We start from the raw sequence: 19,640 nt of genomic DNA on the forward strand, positions 1-19,640 counted from the left end.
CAAGGCCCAGAGAAGGGATGTAACTTTCCCCACAGAACCAGACTCAGTGGCTAAGAAAGACTCTTGACGCCCAGTCTAGTGCTCTCCAGCCCTGCCCTTCAGAAGTGATCCGAGGCCAAAAAGGGAGGAGGAGATTAAAGTCCTGGCAGAAGAGAGCAAAGTTACACACCCAAAAAGAATCACTCCCACCAGGCTCCATCACTTCTCAGCCTTGGAAAACCACTGAATGTTTTTTTTTTTTTTGGCTGTGCCATGTGGCATGCAGGATCTTAGTTCCCCCACCAGGTATCAAACCCACGCCCCTGCACTGGGAGCACAGAGTCTTAACCACTGGACCACCAGGAAATTCCCCCATTGAATGCTTTTGAGCTTCAATGTCTTCATCTATTAAATGAATCAGGAGGCTGGCAATACGGTAGGTATTTAACAGGGAGTTCTTTCACTGCTCTCTGGACCATTCAGGGCTGGAGAGACACTGCTGGAAGGAGTTAGTATAAAGGGAGGCGTTAACAACCTCCCCGCCCATGACCTTCCTTGGGCTGGTCAGAGCACAGGACAGCATCCAGTGGTATAACCGAGTTGTGAACAGGCCCAGCACTTCTCCCTGTCCAGGCACCCCTGACCTCAGCTTGGCAAGCCTGTGATGTTAACAAAGACCATGTATTCAGTACAGGGCCCCTTACCTCCATGATGAACTGTCCAGAGTCCCAGCCACAAGGCCAGGGGTGTTAAGCATGCATGATGCCCAGGTGGCCTCCAGACGGTATGCCATGGCGAGGCGGTGAATGCAGACAACGGCAGGGGGGTTGCTCTGGACGAGTCACCCCACATCCTACAACCTGGGCCGGAAGGAGGCCTTCCTAGGCCCAACTTGACTGGCCAATGTGAGACGGGCTGGGGCCACCTGGGTCACCTTCGGGTCATTGTCCAACTCCACGCCTAACAGGAAATCCAAGGGCTGGAGGGCGACAACCACCCACCCCATGGCCTTCTCACGTCACACGGAGAGTCCGGAACGACTCCTAGAAGCCTAGACCCTTCCACACGGCCTCATTCCTGGCCTCCCCATCCTAAAGTGAGAATTTGAGAGCCAGGGGAACTTCCGGCTGAAATCTGAGGTAGAAATAGGGGCGAGAAGCTCTGAGGAAAGCCCGAAGTCTGTGGAGAGACTAGAAGGCGGCAAGTCGGAGGCCCAGTTGTGCCTCACTTCACGACAGCGGGAGGCTGTGGACACTTACCTCTGTCCACCCCTGGGCCCCTGAGGCTCAGAGTCTGCACGTCCCACCTGACCTGGTATGTCCAGGGTTTGAGCACATGCCCATAGCTGCCCTCCCCATCTTCTTCCCTCTGAGGGGCAGCCCAGCCTTCTGCCCTGCCCAAGCCCTGGGCCAGGGGAACTGCCCCACCCCCAGGCACCGTTCCAGGTCTAAACAGACCCCACTTCCCCAACCCTTAGTTACCTTCTAGGGTGACTCCAGCCAGTGGCCCTGGTGGAGGGAGCTGCCTCACAAGGGAGCCTGGGGCAGAGTCCAGGGCCCTGGAGTCCTGCACCCTGGGGCCCACGCAGTCTTCAACTGCCTGTCCATCCCTGAGTCCTCCCACAGAATGAGCTGAGTCAGGGGCACGGAGGGGCCTCCACGTTTTATTAGGGATACGGCAGAAGCAGAGGCTGGAAGCAGAGCAGCCGCGTTTTTAACAACAGATAAATTAACCGCAGTGCGGGGATGGTGGGGGGTGGGGGCGCGGGCGGGTGGAGATTGGGCCAGGTGCTTTAATATATAAAAAAAAAACCAACAAAAAAGACAGACAAATGGGCCCCAAAGACATGGGGCAGGAGAGGGCAGCACCATCCAGACAGCGGGGAGGGCCGGGGCAGACAGAGAGAAGGCAACTTGACCCCTCGCCCCTGAACTCCACCAGCACGGGCCTTCTGAGGCAGGGGAGCTGCCAGGGTGGGTGGAGATGGCACGGCTGGTGGGCAGGAAGCCCAGCACCACAAGATGGCTCAGCCTGAAGTGGGAGCTGGGGGCCGGGACACAGCGGCCTTGAACCCCCAGTCCCGCAGAGGAAGAGCCTTACTCTGGGTGAGAGAAGGGACCAAGGGTGGGGTCTCTCCCTGAGCTGAGAGCGGTCATCTCCTCCACAGCAGCGGCGGGCAGTGGCGCGTGCCGGGGACCCCCTTCACCTTCTTGTCCATCTACCTCCTTGGTCCCTTCAGGGAGGGGCCCCACGGGCCCCGAGGGGGCGGGGCATGAGGCGAGCCGGCCCAGTCCTCGGTCTCCGACGCCAGAGCGGGGCGTGGCCGCTGCAACCGCTCAGCCCTGACTCCCGCAGGAGGACAGCGAGTCATAGAGTGAGTCACTGAGAGACTCTGAGGTCTCCAGCCCCGGGGGACCCCCACTGGCCACTCTCCCTTCCTCGCCCACGTCCGATGTGCTGGGGGTGCGGCTACCCCCAAACGCTGGGCCCTGGGGCGCAGGGGCTGGGCGGCTGGGCTCCAGGCTCCGCTTTCCGTCCACGTCCACGGGCAGGGCCTGGGGAAGGAGGGAAGGCTCGGGAGGAAGCTCCTCTTACCCCTCCCCGCCTGAGAGGCTCTGCCCACCTGACGGGGGCGCTGCAGAGGAAGCAGGCTGGAGGCGCGACTGAGCACAGCCCTACAGTCCCACCAAGGTTCTGGAAGGGAGAGAAGCCCTTTCCCCAAGAGGGGTGTGAGAAGGCCGGGGGAGAGGGTGGGCTGCCCACTCAGTCCTCCTCCCGGACAGAGCTGTACCTCACCCCACGTCATTCCCTCCTGCCCTCCACTGCTGTTCCCTTTTCCCCTTCGGCCATGCTCACCATGGGGGTCCTGGGCAGCCCCTCCAGTTGTCGGGGCGGGCATAGGAAAGGGTCAGAGGAGCCGCTGGCTGCCCTCGCGTTGGGGAAGGTCCAGTTCTTGGCCAGCTGGACAGGAGCAGGAGGGCCAGGGTCTTCACAAGGATCTATCCAGGGACAAGGGGAAGATGGGTGGTGGGTGGAGCTCCCAGAGAGGCCCACCCCCCTGCCCAGGCACTCACCGTGGGGACAGGTCTGATGGCCCCGGTGGCCCGGAGCAGCGGTGAGCAGGGCGGGGAAGGCCGGCATGCTGGGGTGCCGCCCGCTCACCAGCAGCTCCTCTATGCCAGGCACCTCACGCTCCAGTGTGTGGGCACGGCGGGGGACTTTGGTAAGGGGTGGGGGCCGAGCTGGGGGCACCCCGGCCGGGGGCTCCAGCCTTGGCGGCTTGGTCTTGGGAAGATTCTTACTGGGGGTCCCACTGCTGCCATGGTCTGGGGGCGGGAAGGTCCCAATGCCACTGTCCAGAGTTCGAGTCAAAGAGCCACAGGCTGGGGAGGGGAGGGGAAGTCAGGGATGTGAAGCTGCAGGCGGCTCAGCCCCTCTGGCTTTCTGCCCCTGCCCAGGTTCCACCCTTGGTCAGGGCCCCTCCTGGCCCCACCGGCTCAGTCATCCCTGCCTGCCCTGCCCCACCTCCCCTAGTCCTGGGGAAGAGGGCAGGGCAGGTACCCTATGAGGCAGGGAGGGATTTATTCCTGTGCAGCCCCAGTGCCCACTGATGCTTGGCACCAAGATGCTATAGGGCCTGGCACCTGCTGTGGTGACAGGAAGGAGTAAAGCGAGCAGGGGGTAAGGGGCAGGTCCCAGCCTTGGCCCAGACTTGGCCCTTGACCCTGCTGACCTGTGAAATGTGAGGTGGGCACTGGCTCAGCCAGACTGTCCTCTGAGGGCATCTCTTCCCGCCTCCCCGGCTCGCTGCTTGGCTGTACAGGGTACAGGAGACCTCAGAGCCCATTCCTCCTCCACCCTAATCCCCTCCATCAGGATCCCTGGAGTATGGGTCTGAGAGTCCTGGCAACCTGCCAGCCCTCAGGAGGCCCTCTCCCCTCCCCATTCTCCTCGGGAGACCAGAAAGGCATCCAGCAGCTTCCAGGTCCCAAGGAAGGGGAGCCCTCCAGGCGGTAAGAGACCTGGCAGGGCCACAGAGCCAGGCCCTCCACCCAGCCCCCGCCCCAGGAACTTACCTTCCCAGGAGGTTTCCCGCAGCCCTGAAGAGGGCCCACCAGGCCATTTCGGGGCCCACAGGCCGGCCAGGGGTTCTTGGGGTCAGAGGACACTGGCTGGAAATCACCATACTCAGGTTTGGGCTCCCGCCAGCTCTTGGGGGGCAGCTCCTTGCCATCCACCCTAGGGGCGGCAGTGCAGATTGCCGTGAGGGAGGCCCGGGCCCACTCACACATTCTGGCCTCCCTCCCTCCATTGGTGCTGGGCCTAGCGAGGCACCCACTGCCCCCTGCCCCTGGGGAAGGGGACATATCCCTGGTGGCTTCCCACATCAACCTCTCCTGACACCAGGAACAGGCCAAGACCCCAGGGAAAACTCCAGAGGATCAGCAGGGGCAGGGAATATGGGAGAACTCCCCCAAAGCTACCCAGGGTCAAGCCTAGAGACTTCTCCGACAATGTCTGCCGGTAGAGAGCAGACGCGGTCACATCCTGGTCCACATGTGACACACCCTGCCTACCCCAGCTGACTTTGAGCGCACTTGCTGTCCAAACCACACCCTACTTGGAGCCCGATTCCTGAGGACATTCTGCCTTACCTGGCCCAGACACAGCAACCCCAAGATGGGGTAGCCCCTTCTCTAAACCACAGCTCCCTTGCTGAGTCTGTGGCAGGTGCCAAAGGGCAAGATGGGAAGGGAGCCCTCCTTTTTCTACAGGATAGATAGAAAACACCGGAGGGAGAAGACCTGCATCAACCCAGTTAGGTACTAGCACTCCCTTAACTACTGCATGCTGCACCTCAGACAGGCTGCCTCATCTGACTCAAGACAATCCAAGAAAATGTGGACTGTTAACTCTTCTCAAATGAGAAACTCGGTCTCAGCAAGCTGAATGTCAGCCAGCCAGAGAGGAGGGGAGCTGGGGCACAAACCCCTTGCTCCTTGTTCGAGGCCCCAGTCTCTCCTCTGGGCCAGGCCATTAACCCTCAGGATGCTTTGGTGCCATTTCATTTGACCTCCTACACCCTTTGACCTCTGGGAAGCCCCAGGTCCTGGGAAAGGCAGTCCCAACCCCAGGGATGCCCGTGTAGGGAAAAGGGCCCCCAGCCACCAAGCCCCTGCCAGCTGGTCCCAGGCTCTCACCTGTTGAGCAGCTGCTGCATGAAGGTGTCCGCACCCTGGTACATGCCGGCCAGCTGGCCCTGCACCTGCCCCAGGCCTGCACTGGGCCCCGGCGCTGGTCCCCCGGGCCGTGGCCGGGCCCTGCTGCTCAGGTAGGCCTTCTCCTCCTCCAGTGCCCGGCGCAGGTCTTCCGCCTTAGCCATCAGCTTGGAGATGTTGAGGCTCTCAGCCTCCAGCTTCCGGGCTTCAATCTTGACCTCCTTCCGGAGCGGGGAGCCCCCGCCAGCCCCTTCCTTGCCCTTGGCGGCCTCTGTGCGGCGGTTCAGCGCTGGCAGCTTGCTCTTCTTAAGGCCGAACCAGCTGGCGATGCTGCTAGTGTTGCGGTGCTTGGCCTCGGTGCCGGGGGCCCGCTCCTGGCCCTGGAGCCGCAGCATGTTCTCCTCGATGCCCTTCATCACCTTCTCCTCAATGGCCGAGTGTGGGGCCCGCCCCTCAGGGCCTGGGCCTGGGTCGGCAGGGCCAGGCGCTGGGGGTGTGGGCTGGGCCGTAGTGCCGCCGCAGTCTGCCCAGGGTGGGCCCTTCCCCTTGTCAGGCCTCGGGGGCTCCTTGGTGGCTGGTGGGGCCACAGGTCGGGGCACCACCTTGGTGGGCGACTTAGAAGGCAGCTTTGTCGGGCTGCCGTGGGGACTCTTATTGGGCTTGCCGAGGCTGGGGGCTGAGGTTGGCACTTTGGCAGGGGTGCGGGGTACCTGGGGGCACAGGGCCCCTGCCAGCCGGCTCTTGGCCAGCTCCACTTTGGTGAGGCAGCTCCTTGGTGAGACAGGCTCCAGGTCCACCCGGGCCCCCATGGAGTGGGAAGAGTAGACTCGGGACCCAGGGTCCCCCAGGAGCCCAGATTCCTGCTGCTTCAGGCTGCTTGTGCCTAAGGCCACGGCCCCCCGCAGGGCCCCCTTGGCTTCTGGCTGCTCAGGGGGCCTGGAGGCAGAGGGCGCTGTGTCTCCAGTGCTCTCCCCTGACTTCCCTCCTCCCCGGGCCTTCTCGGTGCCAGGCCTAGCTGGCACCCCATTCTTTTCTGGGCCCTGGGGCCCCTCGGGGCCAGTCTTCAGTTTCCCCAGGGCTGCTAGTCTGTCCCGCAGAGGTGTGTAGCCAGGATCCCCATGTCGCCGGGCCGGCCCTTGGCCAGGTTTCTTGGCCGAGCTGCCTGGGGTCCTGCGGCCAGGGTGGGGAGACTCCAAGCCTGCCTTGTCCAAACTCTTCTCCTGGGCACTCTCATAGGGGCAGGATTCTGGGTGGCAGGGGCTGGAGGGGACTCCAGGGCTTCTGAGGACCTCAGGGGCCCGTGGCACCTCCAGAGTTAGTTGTGGGTAGGTGGGCACCTGCAGCGGGGATGGAGGTGGCTCTGGGGAAGGCCCCCTATAGGTGCTCCGGGAAAGGTCCAGAATGTTCTCGTAGCAAGGAGACACCACTGGTCCCGGGGAAAGCGTAGTGGACAAGGCTGGCTGGGGAGGTCTGAGCTGTGCAGAATCTGGGGTTGTGGGGCAGGGTGACGGGCTGGTGGGCAGGCCCTGCGCCCCCTCTGGGGACAGCTCTCCTCCGCCCAGACCCCTGCGGGCCGGCAGCGGGGAGGGGCTGCCGTCTGAGCCACTGTTCCGACAGGGGATTCGGGAGTTCCGGGGGAGCTGGGGGCTGAGCTGGGGGCCCCCTGGGCTGGGTACCTTCTCTGAGGCTGGAGGCAGCTTTAGAAACTTGAGACCTCTGGCTGGAGAGGGCAGAAGGGGTCCTTGGGCTTCCCCCGGAGAAGGGGGGCCAATTTGGAGCTTGCTTTTCACCTGAGATGAGGAGTGGGGGTGGCCAGACCGTGAGCCCAGGGGGGCGTCCCCTGCACCCATGAACACGCTGAGGAAGGGGAGGGGCCCCTGGCCCTCTGAGGTAGCACCAAAGCCCGGCCTGTGGGCCTCCGGGGTACCCCCTCCCCAAGCTGACTTGGGGAGGCCTTTGGACTTGGACAGCTGTGGGGGCCCCTGGTCTGGGGAGGATGGCTGCCTGGGACCCGGCTGGTCCCCGCCGAGTGGGCAAGCAGCCCCGGCCAAGAAGGCCTGTAGGTAAGACTCTGTGTCCTCAAGGAGCTGGCCCAGGTTCAACTGTTTGCGGGCCAGGGCCCCGAGCAGGGTGTCAGGGCTGGGTGCCTCGCTGGGGTCACCTGCCTCATCAGAAGAGGAGGAGGAGCTGCTGCCTGGGGCACAGGGTGGCCCGGAACCGGTGCCCTGGGCCTGTGGGGAGCCCCTACTAGGGCCCCAGGGCCGCCCAGCACTGTCTTCCTCCCCTGGGCCCCCTAAGAGGCGCTCCCAGTGCAGCAGGCCTCCCAGGCTACCAGGACCTAGTAGCAGGCAGGGGGCCCAGGGAGAGGGTTCAGGCTGAGGTGGGCCACATAGCTCGCCATTGATGGGCTCTGGGGAGCCGGAACCCTCGCCTGGAGGCGGCCAGGGGGTGGCAGGTGAGCACAGAAGCAAGGGGTCAGTCTCTTCCAAGGCTCTCAGCACCTCCAGGATCTGGGCTTTCTTTCGAAGGAACGGGGATAGGGCCTCCAGCGCTGGGGGTGGGGCGGCCGGGGGTCCTGGGCCTCCTGGCCGCAGCTGCTGCTCCCAACACACCTTGGGGGAGAAATGGCATGAGGAGGAGATCGTGTGCAGGCCAGGGACCCGAGCGGGCATAACTGAGTATGCCAGGAACAGAGCTGGCCTGGTTTGTCTGTGTCCCCAAAAGGAACTGATAGCTTCTGGGATATGTTGGAAAGCTTCCTCAAGAGTCTCTGAGTCCTGGTTACCCCAAATGTCCTTCCTGGTACACCTGGGGTTGGGTGGGCACCTCCCTTTCTGTTTATCTCTGCACCACTTCCTACCAGTATTTGCGGGTTAGCAGGGCTGACCACCTACGACCCTGGAATCTATGTTTGCCCCAGGAGAGGGAGGCCTGTCCATTTCTCAGTCTCCAGAAAGAACACAGACTCAAGAAAGGGATGTGATGTGGCCAAGTCCTAAGTCAGTTGCTGCAGGCAAGCCCGGGCCTCCTCAGGTCAGGCAGCTGTCCTGCTGCGCTGATCCCCGTGGAGAAGCAGACTGGGAATGACTCCATTGCAAACCCTTTCCTGCTTCTCCCAGGCCCCTTCTTAGGCCCCGTCTAGTCTGGTACAGTGGTTAACTACATGGGCTCTGGAGCCAGATTGTACGGGTTCAAGACCCAGGTCCGCTGCTTAACTAGTTATATGACTTTCAGCAAGTTATTTAATCTCTAAGCTTCATTGTATCACCTGTAAAATAGGATGGTGATTATGTTTAATCTCACAAAATAAGATAAATGAAACCAGATATGCAAAAGAATGAATGAATAATAGTTCTGGACTGGGATAAATAAATATGTGCATGATTATAAATTTAAGCCAAAAATTACCAAAAAAAAAAAAAGATAAATGAGATCCAGGTGTCCAGTACAGTGCCTGGCACAGACTAAGAGCTCAGGAAGTATTAACTGTGAGTCTGACTGCTGTACTATAACGCCTTTGCTCGCAAGACCAGTGGCTGGGGGTGGGGATCTGTTTTTCTTGGTACGAGGCTGACAGCTGAGGGCTCACACCCAGCCTGGACAAGAATCTGTGTGCCCGGAAGCAGCCCTTCCCCTGGGACTCATTAGGAAACAGCCATGGAGCACCGGCTGACGAGCCCGGAGCCAGCGGAGCCACAGACCACAGTGCCCAGCGCTCCTACCTCTCTCTGCCCAGTACAGCGCCCCAGAGGCAGCGAGGTGGCCGGTCCCTCAGCGGAGCTCAGGGAGGGGGTGGCTGGTGGCTCTGAAGGCAGCTGGAGTGGGGCGAGTGGGATCTGCAGGGGAGAGGCGAGGTTAGCACAGGTGCTGTCCGTCCCAGGTCCCTACTCCCACAGGAAGCTATGGCTTCCCATCCAGGGGCAGGGAAACATTCTTCCAAGTCTGCTCCTTCGGTGACGTCTCCTGGCCCAAGGTGTGGCTCTCACCACATTGTCAGAGGAGCCTCGGGAGACCACAGCACAGGTAGACTAAAGAAGTGCAAGCCCAGGTGGCCGGGAGGTGGGACAGGGTAGGGAGATCTGGAGAAAGAGGAGTGCCCCCGGGCCAGCAGGCAGTGGCAGGCCTAACCCGGGTGTCCAGCGAGCCTCCAGGACCCTCTGCTTTTCTGAGGGGCCTCCTCCCTGATTACAGAGAGGGTGAGCCTCGAGGCCCCTTCCTGTTCTGACTACCCGTGACCCAGCATCCACAGGGTTGGCTGAGACTAACGGAAGAGGCATTTGTTACTGGGTCCTGGAAAAGAGATGGTGGGAGTTATCACACTTCTGTCTCCCCTGAATGGCCTCATGTGAAATCTCTGCTCTGAGGATTACAAAAGTAGTATTATTTTTGGCTGCACCACACGGCATGTGGGGTCTTAATTCCCCAACCAGGGATCAAACCTACGCCCCCTGCAGTGGAAGAGCAGAGTCCTAACCACTTAATCATGGATTACTTAATCATGGATCACTTCTCTCTCATTCCCCTTCTGCTAGGCATCTCGACTAGATACAGGTCAGCTTTAACTCTCCCCGTGTCATTCTCCATGGCTGTTAAATCCTGTCTCTGTGGTGTCTCTGCCTCCCCTCCAGCCTGGCCAGCTGCAGCCGCTCCTGCGGCCCACGATCCTCACACCTCTGGCCTGGACGCTGCTCAGCATTTCAGTCTCTCTGACCTGGCTGGGTGGCTTTTCAATCTCCTGTGCACAAGGCAGCCTAAAGCATCTTTTTCTTCTTTGTCTAAAGCATCTCTGTGCTCATAGCCTCCTCTGCCTGCCCACTGCCTCCAGAGACAAGTCTGAACCCCTCTGCCGGCATTCCGGCCGGGCCTGCTGGTTCTTCCCTGATGCCACCCCTAGCTCTCTCCCACTCACTCTTTACACATCCTTTGCTCAAGTCCAGCTAAACAACTCTTGGCTCCCTAGGATTCCCTGCTCTGTTCCTTCCACAGGGTACCCCATCTCCCAGACCCCTACTGCAGTCTTTTAAAATCTCCCATCCATCAGGGCCCAGGTCTGACGTCGCCTCCTTCAAGGAACCCTCCCCATCCCATCTCTGATGGCCTCTCTGCCCCTTGGGCTCTTGGTCAGCAGTGTCACACTCTGTAGCCCTGCCTTAGTGTCTAGCAGCCCCAGCTCTCAGCGGTTACGTTCGCTCTGCACAGGCCACAGCTCTGTCCAATTCCATACCTGTTGGCAAAGGCACTGCTCACAGTGAGAGCTTAATTAGCATTTGCTCAATGGAGCTTCCACCCTAGCAAAGCACAACTTGGAAATAACATTAATAATGACAACTAGTCGCCAGTCACTGACTATCTACTACGGGCCAAGCACTAGATATTATCTCATTTAATCCTCACAACAACCTGCAATATAGGTATTTTTATCCCCATTTACAAGGGAAAAAACCTGTGGTTTGTGTGGTTAAATAATTTACCCAAGGTCACACAGCTAAGAATTAGCTAAGTTAGGGACCCAACCCAAGTTTATCTGAGGCCAAGGTTCGTGCTCTTTCCATTATGTCATGTTACTTCTGGGGAAGATAAATCTATGGTCCCAAACCCCAAAATTCATTTAAAAATTCCCAGTTCAAATCCCAGAATTCATTTAAGTAAAAAACAAACGATTTCAGGATGATCTACACCTCTGTTATCATCAGTCACTGAGAAGGGTATGGACCACAGGGTAAGCTTGGCTGGTGTGGGTCAGGCCTCTGGGGATTCCTGGGTCAACCCTACAGCAGGGACAGACCCAGGGCAGGGGGAGCTGCAGAGTCACTGCCGCTGATTCACCCAGGTCTGCACCGGCCTGGTGAGACAGGGGCTGCAGAAAGGCCATGGTGGTGAGACGCTTCCTCTGCCAGGGGTCAGGTTTCCCAGAGAGCTGAGGGCATCCTGCTCAGGATCTGGGGGCCAAGAGCTGCCTGGTTTGCATCACAGACACACAAATTCAGACATACACACAAGGTGTTTCTCTTCTTGTCAAGGTCGGGGTGGGTTGGCGGTGTGCTGGTTGACCTCAGAACCCACCGTTCACCTCAGGTACCTGGAGCTGCTCCTGATCCACCCAGGTCTCACCCCATCCTTGGGGCTTCCTGACAGAGTGGACCCCAAGTGACAGCTTAACTGAGCCCAGGACTCATTCCCAGTAGCCTCCTGCTTCTCCTGGGTAAGGCAGGTTTCAGGGCTAGAAGCAGGGACAGCGTCTGCAGCCATGCTTGGGTCAGTGGGTGAGCACATGCAGCTAGGCATGCGCAGAGTCATCCGGGTGAAGTGCCTTTCCTGACCTCTCTGTGACACCAAGCACTGGGTGCCTTACACCCGGCCCCACCCCTGCCCCTGGCCAAGAAGAAGGCAACGCAGTGGCCAAAGGGGCCCCTTGGGAGCTCGAAATAATTGCATTTTCAGCCTCCACCCATCTGAGGGCGGAGGAAGCAAGGACCTTCTCTGTCAACAAGAAGGGATACCATCCAGCTGGGCGGGGAGCACCTGGGAGGTGGGGGAGAGCCAAGCTTAAGGGAACTCAGGAAGTTTCCCCCTCATCTAAGGCTTAGATCTATCAGGCTCGGTCGGCCTGCCCTGGATGGCCACAGCCCCCAGAATGGAGGGCAATGGCTGACGGCCTACTTCGGTAGGTGTCTGGGAGAAGAGAGGGTGATGATATTGACAGGGCTGGGGGGAGGCAGGAAGCCGAGATGTGAGGAAGGAAGGAGAATCTCTTGCGCCCACCTGAGGGAGGGAGCCTGCTGTGAGCTGAAGTTTCTGCTGAAACAGGGCGCTCAGCATCTGGTTCTGCCGTTCCAGGTCAAATACCCTCTTCTTCAGCTTGATGCACTCCTCCCGCAGGTCCTGCCACCCCCGGGAGGTGGAGGAAGACAAAGAGAGGATGGTGGGGAGAGGGAGAGTGGTATGAGCACAGTCACCTTCATCAGAGCAGCGGGCACTCCTGCTGGGCATGCCCTTCTCTTGCAACCTCCTTCTAAGAGGGAGCTGACCCTGCCTATGTTTATGGCTATCACATCTTCTGGGGATGGTAAATTTTCTAACGTTTACCACCCCTGGTCAGAGGTAATTCCGTTCCATTTGGCAACTTTCACAATCCTGGAGCCAATCCCCTGCCTCTTAGAAAGCACATGTCAAAGAAGGGCCCATATAAGGCAGAGGAAGACCTGGGGGTCAGAGTGGCCCACATGTCAAGAAATTACCCACACTACTTGAGTAAATATTTAGATGTCACCTTATGCTTACAACATCAACATTGCTATCAGGGCTATCGCAACCTGGAGAAACTAGTTGGGGCCAGGATAACAGAAGGATTCAAGCCCAAATCAAAGTTACCATAGCTCAGAGACTTGGCCTTACCTAGCCAGGTAGAACAGTATGGACTGTCCAAGACAGAGAAAGGGGACTTCACTGGAGGACCAAGAGGCCATTTCCACCCTCCTCTATTCCCTATCTAAGCAGGTACAGGGGTCCACAGGAAGGACCTCCCCTGCTGTACCCAGGGCCTCCTCCCAGGGCGTCTGGGCTCAGGGCAGAGGGTGAGAACGTCTCTTGTGGCCTTTTACCTTTTGGTTCAGCAGCGCCTGCACCACATGGTTGGCAACCTGGGGACAGAAAGGCAGAGCTGAGGAAGAGCTGTCAGCCAACCCAGCCTCTGCCTGGAATCGACAAGCTATCCTCCCCGTGGGGAGCATCAGTTCCACAGACCTCGTCCAAACAGCGCTCGTAGGTCTCCCGCTGGTTTTCATTGGCCTGGGCGAGCGCTGAGTTCTCTGCCTGCAGGAAGGAGGAGGAGGGCAAATAGGAGGCTAAGGGATCATTCTTCCCCCGGGCAAGTCCCTCTTGGGGAAGGGGAGGCAAGGAGTCTACTAGCTCTACCCCTGCCCCAGCTCTTGGCTCTGGTCTGATTCTGCCAGGGGGAGGCCTGCAGCCCCAGGGCATGAAGAAGGCAGAGCTGAGATGGCTGGTGTTTTGTTACCCCAACTTCAGTCAGTGAGGCTGCAGGGGCTGGGGAGACACAGCAACCAGGAGGACCGAAGGTGGGAGGTGCCAAAAGTAACCCTTATTTCCCTGGGGAGAGGGCAGAGGAGCCTGGAGGGAGGAGGGCAGGGTCTTAGGAATGTGGTAAAAGGCCTAGTTTAAGGATCCATGTCTTTGTCCCTCAACTCCTGAGACCCTTCTTTCTGTGGCCTCTGTGGCCACCCCCTTCCTAGAGCAGGGGCATGAAAGCAGGGGAGAAGAGGGGTAAAGAAGGGAGACACTCAGGGGGTTAGGATGGCCCCACCCTTGTGCACGCCTCTTGTCCTGAGCTGGCACACAGGCTGCAGAGCGCAGAGCAAGGAAAGGGGTTCTCAGAGGGGCTCTGCTAGAGAAACGTTCAGCTCTGCTCCAGCCTGGCAAAGCGGCCTGAGAGGAAGGTCCCCCCACACCCCAGAACCCACCCAAGCTCCCCAGGGCTCTGGCCAGCACTGCTGCCCCCCGTGGCCCCGTGGCCCACCTCCAGCTCCCGCAGCCGGTGCAGGAGCTCCTGGCAGGTGCCCGGCTCCATGCTGCCCTCACCACCCTCTCCCGGCTTCGGGTTTCCAGGGCTCCCGGCTGGCTGGTCCATGGCCTCCGACATCAGGCCCTGGGGACAAGTGAGAGAAGCCCCGGCAGGCTCCTCCAGGGCACGGGGAGGTGAGCGGAGGAGGAGGAGGACAGAGACGAAGGTTGTCAGTATTCTCGGAGTTTGGATCAGTGTGACCCCCGTGCCACGGACACTGTAACAGCTCAGGGTCAGGCTAAGACTCCTGCTCATGGGACAGACACATAGACACACTCTTCCCATCTCAAGAACAGAGACCATTGTTTTATAAAACCCTATAATTGTTCTCGCCCTCTCACAGGTCACACAGACACTGGCCAGGAGCCAAGAAACCTGAATTCTCCGCTGACGCTGGCCTCAGACTGGCGCCCGGTATCCTCTCGGGCAGAGTGGGAGGTGGCCTGCATGCCTCCAAGACTCCCTGCTTGCAGCGAGGCCCCGGGGGACCAGCCTCTGTGCACGCTGGGCCCTCCGCAGGGGTCTCTTGACACCTACCCCCCCTACTGCTTGGCCAGCTCCTTCCTATTCATTCTCCAGGGCCCCCACTCCAAGGCCAGGTCAGGTACTGCTCCCGCACGGCTCTGTGACTGTCCCCCAAGACTGTCAGCTCTGCGAGGGCAGGGACACTGTCTTCACTTCACTGTCCACACTCACACTTCTTGGTGTGATACGTGGCATATAAGAGACAGACTGACAGCTGTACAGACTAGTGTGTCACTGCCTGAGCACATAGAGCCAGGGTTCTGACCTGTATCGCATTATGTGATCCCCACCCCCCTGCCCCCAAACTGTTGCCATAGTGACTGGCTTTACCTGACTAGTCTTCACCTTCCATTTGAGTTTCAATTTCTCAGCTAGAGGAAAGTACTCATTTCCTTCCTCTGCACAAATATTGTAGAAATTTCCAGTAGATGGGAAACCCTTCCTAACATAAAAGGTTGGAGGCCCCCAGTCTACCACCAACTACTTGCCTCCCTGACCCACTGCAGCTCCCACAAAAGGGGCTTAGCACTTTTGGACCAAGGAAGAGAGGAGCTCTCGGCAGCTACCAGGCCTCTGAATGCTCTTCCCTCCCGTGGGGCACAGGGGCGGCCTCTCCCACCCCAGCCCTCCTCCTCCAGTCCCCACCACCAGCGTGCACAGTCTCCACAGCCTCTCACCTGTTTCTGCCTTCTCACCCAGGCTGGCACACTCATGCAAGCAGCCAGAATGGTCACCTTGCCTGTGGAGACACAGAGGGAGACGATGTCAGCCATGCATTTATTGGGTTCCTGCTGCCTGGCATCCTGGGCCATAGGGATAAACAAGCCAGAGAAAGCCCTGCCTTTATGAGGCTCCCATTCTATTGGGGGAGGCAGGTAATACCAGATAAACCAATGAACAGACATCAGGTTCCAAGAAGGCTCTGGAGGTGACAGCAAGGCAGAGACCTGAATGAAGGCTGGATGAAATCCTGGAATGGGAAAAGCATTCCAGGCAGAGGAAAGAGCCAGTGCAAACGTCCCCAGCTCTCAGCCAGAGGGGAATGAACAGCCACACAGCCCTTCCAAAATTCTTCTTTAATCCACATAACTACAAAGGGAATTAAGTGCTATTATCCACACCTATATGTGAGATGAGGAAACTGAGGCACAGGAAGCTACACCCACATACCCAGAGTGCATCCTGTGTGCTGGCACTTTCTCATGCATCATCAATCGCATCTGATTCTCTTATCGACCTTGTAAAAGGAGGGCAAGGCGGGGGTGCCAGCCTGGTCTGAAGCAGGCTCCAGAGGCAAAGGATGCTGCCCACATCATATGGCAGGTTCACAAAGCACAGTGGACGGGCCTGGGTCCCCCCTTCCTATGCAGCCTCTCTGTACACACACGTGGTACTGTGTGCTCCGTGTAGTTAGTCCCAGTGCTCTCAGAGCTTTGCAGTTAGAGAGATCTGGGTTAGAATCTGACTCTGCAAAATCTGTTTCCTCACCTGTATAATGGGGATCAGAATACTTAGTCCAAAGGGTTGTTGGAGCATGAAGTGAGATAACGTATGTAGAGTGTCTTGCATGGACTCAATAAATGGAGGCTTTTCACGTTTTGGAGCCCACTGCTACTTCAGCGGTTCACCTGCAAGTGGACCCTTGAGTCCCAGGCCCCTCACCCTGGGGGTCTGAGCAGGAGGGTCTCCTGAAGATGTGAGGTGCTGCCCCTCTGCCCTGCCCTCAGGGGCCTCCTCCTCTCCAACCCCCTCCCTGCCAGCCCTCCAGCTGCAGGGCCAGCCCAGTCCTCATTCTTCTCTGCCTGATACCCTAGAAAGAGAAAGGGTAACAGCAGAAAGGGAGAATGCTCCTTTCTGGGTTGGGTGGGGGAGGGAGAGAGAACAAGCATGTGTGCACAATAATGGGAAGGGGGCTTCTGAAAACCAGAATAAAAGGAAAAACTGTGTAATGCTTATTTTTAACACTCTGCCACAATCTAAAGTCCTTTGTTATTTTAACGTCATAAAAATGTATCAAGTATAACTTCATTTTGCTCGCAACATTATCATGCTTGATATATTTAGAAATGGACAGGCCTCAAAAGAAACGAAAAAAATTCAGGAAAAATCCTCCTTCCCACATACACAAATAGGGGTTAAAACTAAAAAAGCCCTCGGGTTACCTCCACCATTGGACCAGTTCCAGGCCACCCCACATCACCCATCTCTGGGCCATCATCCTCTTGCCAGGCAGAGGCTCCCACTGCTCTAGGAGAGGCCTGTCCCCACAGATCACCAGCGTCCCCTCAGCCCCCTCACCACTTAGTTCCCCAGTGGACACCTCCAGGAATAGAGGGGCTGGGGTGGGGAGTGTGAAAAAAACCAGTGGGATGAAGGAGGGGAGTAGGATGAACAGGGCAGTGTCTGGAGGCCAGAAAAGGGAAAGATAAAACAGTAGAAACCTCGAGTCTTTGTTTTCTTCACACAACAAAAACCAAACTAAGGGTGAAGGTGGTTTAGGAGGGTATCTTTTCCTAAAATAAAATTTAAAAAAATAAAAATAAAAAAGCATCCAGCTTAGGCATGAGGCCCAGACTGCGAGGGCTGGCTGTGGAGTAGGTAGGTATATGTGGCTTCGCGTGTTGAGGAGGGCAGGGACCCAACACACCCCACAAAGCCAACTACTGCCACCCTCCTGATCTGAGCCCCTGGGATGCCAGGGCAGGGAGGCCTGAGTCCCACTGTGACCTAGGGGAGACCCTCCAAGGGACAAGCCCCCTAAGCGCAACAGCTCGGTCATGGGGGTCGGTCTCCGTATCCTGAGCAGGGCCTGGGAGAGGCTCCGGAAATGTCGGCTGAAGGCAGGCTGTGACTCAGCCCCACCTTGGGGAGAAGTTTTCTGCCCTCTGCCAAAGTGGTCCGGCCAACTCAGGGCGACGGGTTTTCTCTGTGTCTGCAGGGCCACAAGCAGAGGGCAGGCAGGAAGCTGTCAGCCTGGGATGCTGAGTCACTCGGAAGAGGCCTGCATTTAAACTTGGCGCTGGGGAGACACGCACGCTGTGAGCAGGGTGAGTTTGAGCTCAAGATTTCTATGGTGAAAAGAAAACTTCCTGCGTCTTTACCCTCCTCTAGGGAACATTAAGATCGAGAGAGATAATACCACCTCTAGCTCCCAATCTGAGCCCAATTAGGAATTTGGCCCTTCAGAGTCTGGGTTTTCGACCCAAATCTCATGAGAAAAAACAAAAACAAAAACAAAAAAACTCAGGTTGGTTCCCCAGTGGCTGTCCCTGCAGGGTCAGTGGGACCCACCTCCCCAGGGCCGAGCACCCTCGTCCTCCCTCAGGCCCCACAACTGCTACTCACAGCTTCTGTGCTCAGCCCACCTGGGGCCCAGGAAAAGCCCTGGCCTGGGTTTTTCAGGATGGCCCTGGTTTCAGGCTTTCCTCTGGTGGTCCCACACCATATCCCACATGGTGGATGTAGGTCTGGAACACATGATGCTGGCCAGGATGGGTAGGGATGGAGCTGCAGTGGGTGGGAGCTCGAGCTTGAATGGGAGGCTTCTCCCGCCAGAACTGCCAACGGGCAACCCCGCCCCCGCAAAAGCCTGATTCAGAGGGAGGTGACCTCAGTGCCGAGGGGAGGGAGGGGGAGGAAGGGAGGAAGAGCAGAGCCTCTCTGGCCCTCCTTCGGAGACAGGGAAGGGGGAACAGCTGCTCAGGGGGTTTCTGGGTAACCCGGGGATGAGGTGGGTACAGCCCCATCCCTGAGTGAATCTGGGTGACCACTATCTCTTCAGCCTAGTCACTCATGGAAGGCCCCCCAGCCCCAAAAGATGGGACTGTCCTGGCCTTTCAGTCAGCCAGATCAAAGGCGTAGACTCTGCAGCTCCCACCCCCTCCCCAGCCCGGGCACCCACAAGACCCCTCCCTAAACTCAGAGTCCAGACCTGGGAGGAAGGGGCCAGAGAGATGGCAGCAAGCCTGTCCTCCAGGCTCCCTTACCCTGGCCCTTAGCCAAGGCCTTTGGGCCCTGATGAGCCCCTCACTCACCAGCTGTTCCCCCCGGAGTCCTCTAGGGAAAAAAGCAAGGGGCCAGGAGGTGGGGGAGGGGTGGGCAGCTGTGGGAAGGCAGAGATGGAGCTCACTTTAATAACAGAATCATCCGTAACACAACCATTTCCCCTCTGCTCCCCCCATCCCCCAGCTGCTTTCTGAAATCCCAGTCACACCCAAAAGTCTACTTGTAAACAGCCACTTCTTCACCCACAGCAAACACTCCTTTCCAGACTAGATCAGCCCTGCGCTGCCCTGGGGTGTGGGGAGGAAAATGAGGACTGAGGCCCCAGGGCATTCCTAGCCTGAAAGTGGCCACCTTAATCTGGCCTAAAGCATCTTTTAGCCCTAAGTATTCCAACTGGTCTCCTCCCCCCTCAGGGAAAGAGGCAGACAAGAATTTCCTTTCCTCCTCCTGACAACTGGCCCCAAGACACAATAGCCCTTCTGAGAGGCAAGTGTCCGTGGGGAAGGGGCCCACTGCACCCCTCCTCCAACTTCCTCTTCACAGGCACTCCAAGAACCTCCAGACCATGGTATAGGTTCTTACAAACTGACAGTAGGCCAGTCCCCTGCCTTTCCAGGCAGGGCAGGAGGAAGGGCAGTAGTGTTATGAGCTCAAAAGGCTTATAGATTTCAATACCCTTTATCTCTCCTCCCCCAGATCCTCAACGTTCCTTGTTCACAGCATAACCCAACAATAAAAGCAACTGCTGGGGGTGGGGAGAGGGAAGGGGCTCGGACAGACACAATGGGTTTATTTATAGGGCCACACACCAGGGGTTCTGCAGCCAAGAAGCCCAGGCCCCACTCCCAAAAGCTCAGCAGGCCCATCCTAGCCCGGCCAAGGGTACTGGAAAAAGCCTCAGACCAGAAGGCAGAAGACTTCTAGTCCCAACAATGCAATTTATTTGCTGTGTGACTTTAGGCAAATCACTCAGTTTCTCAAGGATACGTTCCTTCATGCCAAGTGGAGGTTGTTCTAGAACAGTGGTTCTCAAAGTGTGGTCCAGGGACCCCGAGGCCCTTTCAAGGAATCTTCAGGGTCAAAACTATTTTCACAATATCACTAAGACATTATTTACCTTTTTAGCTCTCATTCCCTCATGAGTATATAGTGGCATTTTCCAGAGACTACGTGATATGTGATAACATGACAGATTTAATACAGAAGCCGATATGAGAATCCAGCTGCCTTCTATAAAGTCAAACATAACAGATTTGCAAAAATGAAGAACAATGCCATTCACTACTTTTTGTTTTGGAAAATATATGATTATTTTTCATAAAATATGTTAACAT

The 19,640-nt window shown here is 57.8% G+C and overlaps 1 protein-coding gene across 10 annotated transcripts in view; it reads right to left on the minus strand.

Annotated features, from left to right (window-relative positions):
• Positions 1-1,615: 1,615 nt before the first annotated feature.
• NCKAP5L (NCK associated protein 5 like) overlaps positions 1,616-19,640 on the minus strand; it is a 30,632-nt gene continuing 12,607 nt past the window's right edge. Inside the window, exons 1-13 of one of the 10 annotated variants that reach the window (XM_068559642.1) lie at positions 17,667-17,837; positions 14,979-15,040; positions 13,732-13,860; positions 12,942-13,010; positions 12,800-12,838; positions 11,961-12,080; positions 8,921-9,034; positions 5,181-7,810; positions 4,056-4,218; positions 3,713-3,794; positions 3,054-3,362; positions 2,836-2,978; positions 1,616-2,534 (exon numbers count right to left, since the gene is read on the minus strand). In XM_068559642.1, the coding sequence (XP_068415743.1) occupies positions 2,316-2,534; positions 2,836-2,978; positions 3,054-3,362; positions 3,713-3,794; positions 4,056-4,218; positions 5,181-7,810; positions 8,921-9,034; positions 11,961-12,080; positions 12,800-12,838; positions 12,942-13,010; positions 13,732-13,860; positions 14,979-15,014 (4,053 nt within the window). In that variant the 5' untranslated portion in view covers positions 15,015-15,040; positions 17,667-17,837 and the 3' untranslated portion in view covers positions 1,616-2,315. Of the gene's footprint in view, positions 2,535-2,835; positions 3,363-3,712; positions 3,795-4,055; positions 4,219-5,180; positions 7,811-8,920; positions 9,035-11,960; positions 12,081-12,799; positions 12,839-12,941; positions 13,011-13,731; positions 13,894-14,978; positions 15,041-17,646; positions 17,838-19,640 lie in introns of those variants that run through there. The other 9 variants (XM_068559640.1, XM_068559637.1, XM_068559636.1 and 6 more) reach the window with 9 other exon arrangements.

The sequence above is a fragment of the Eschrichtius robustus genome, chromosome 13, assembly GCF_028021215.1.
Source record: "Eschrichtius robustus isolate mEscRob2 chromosome 13, mEscRob2.pri, whole genome shotgun sequence".
NCBI classification, from domain to species: domain Eukaryota; kingdom Metazoa; phylum Chordata; class Mammalia; order Artiodactyla; family Eschrichtiidae; genus Eschrichtius; species Eschrichtius robustus.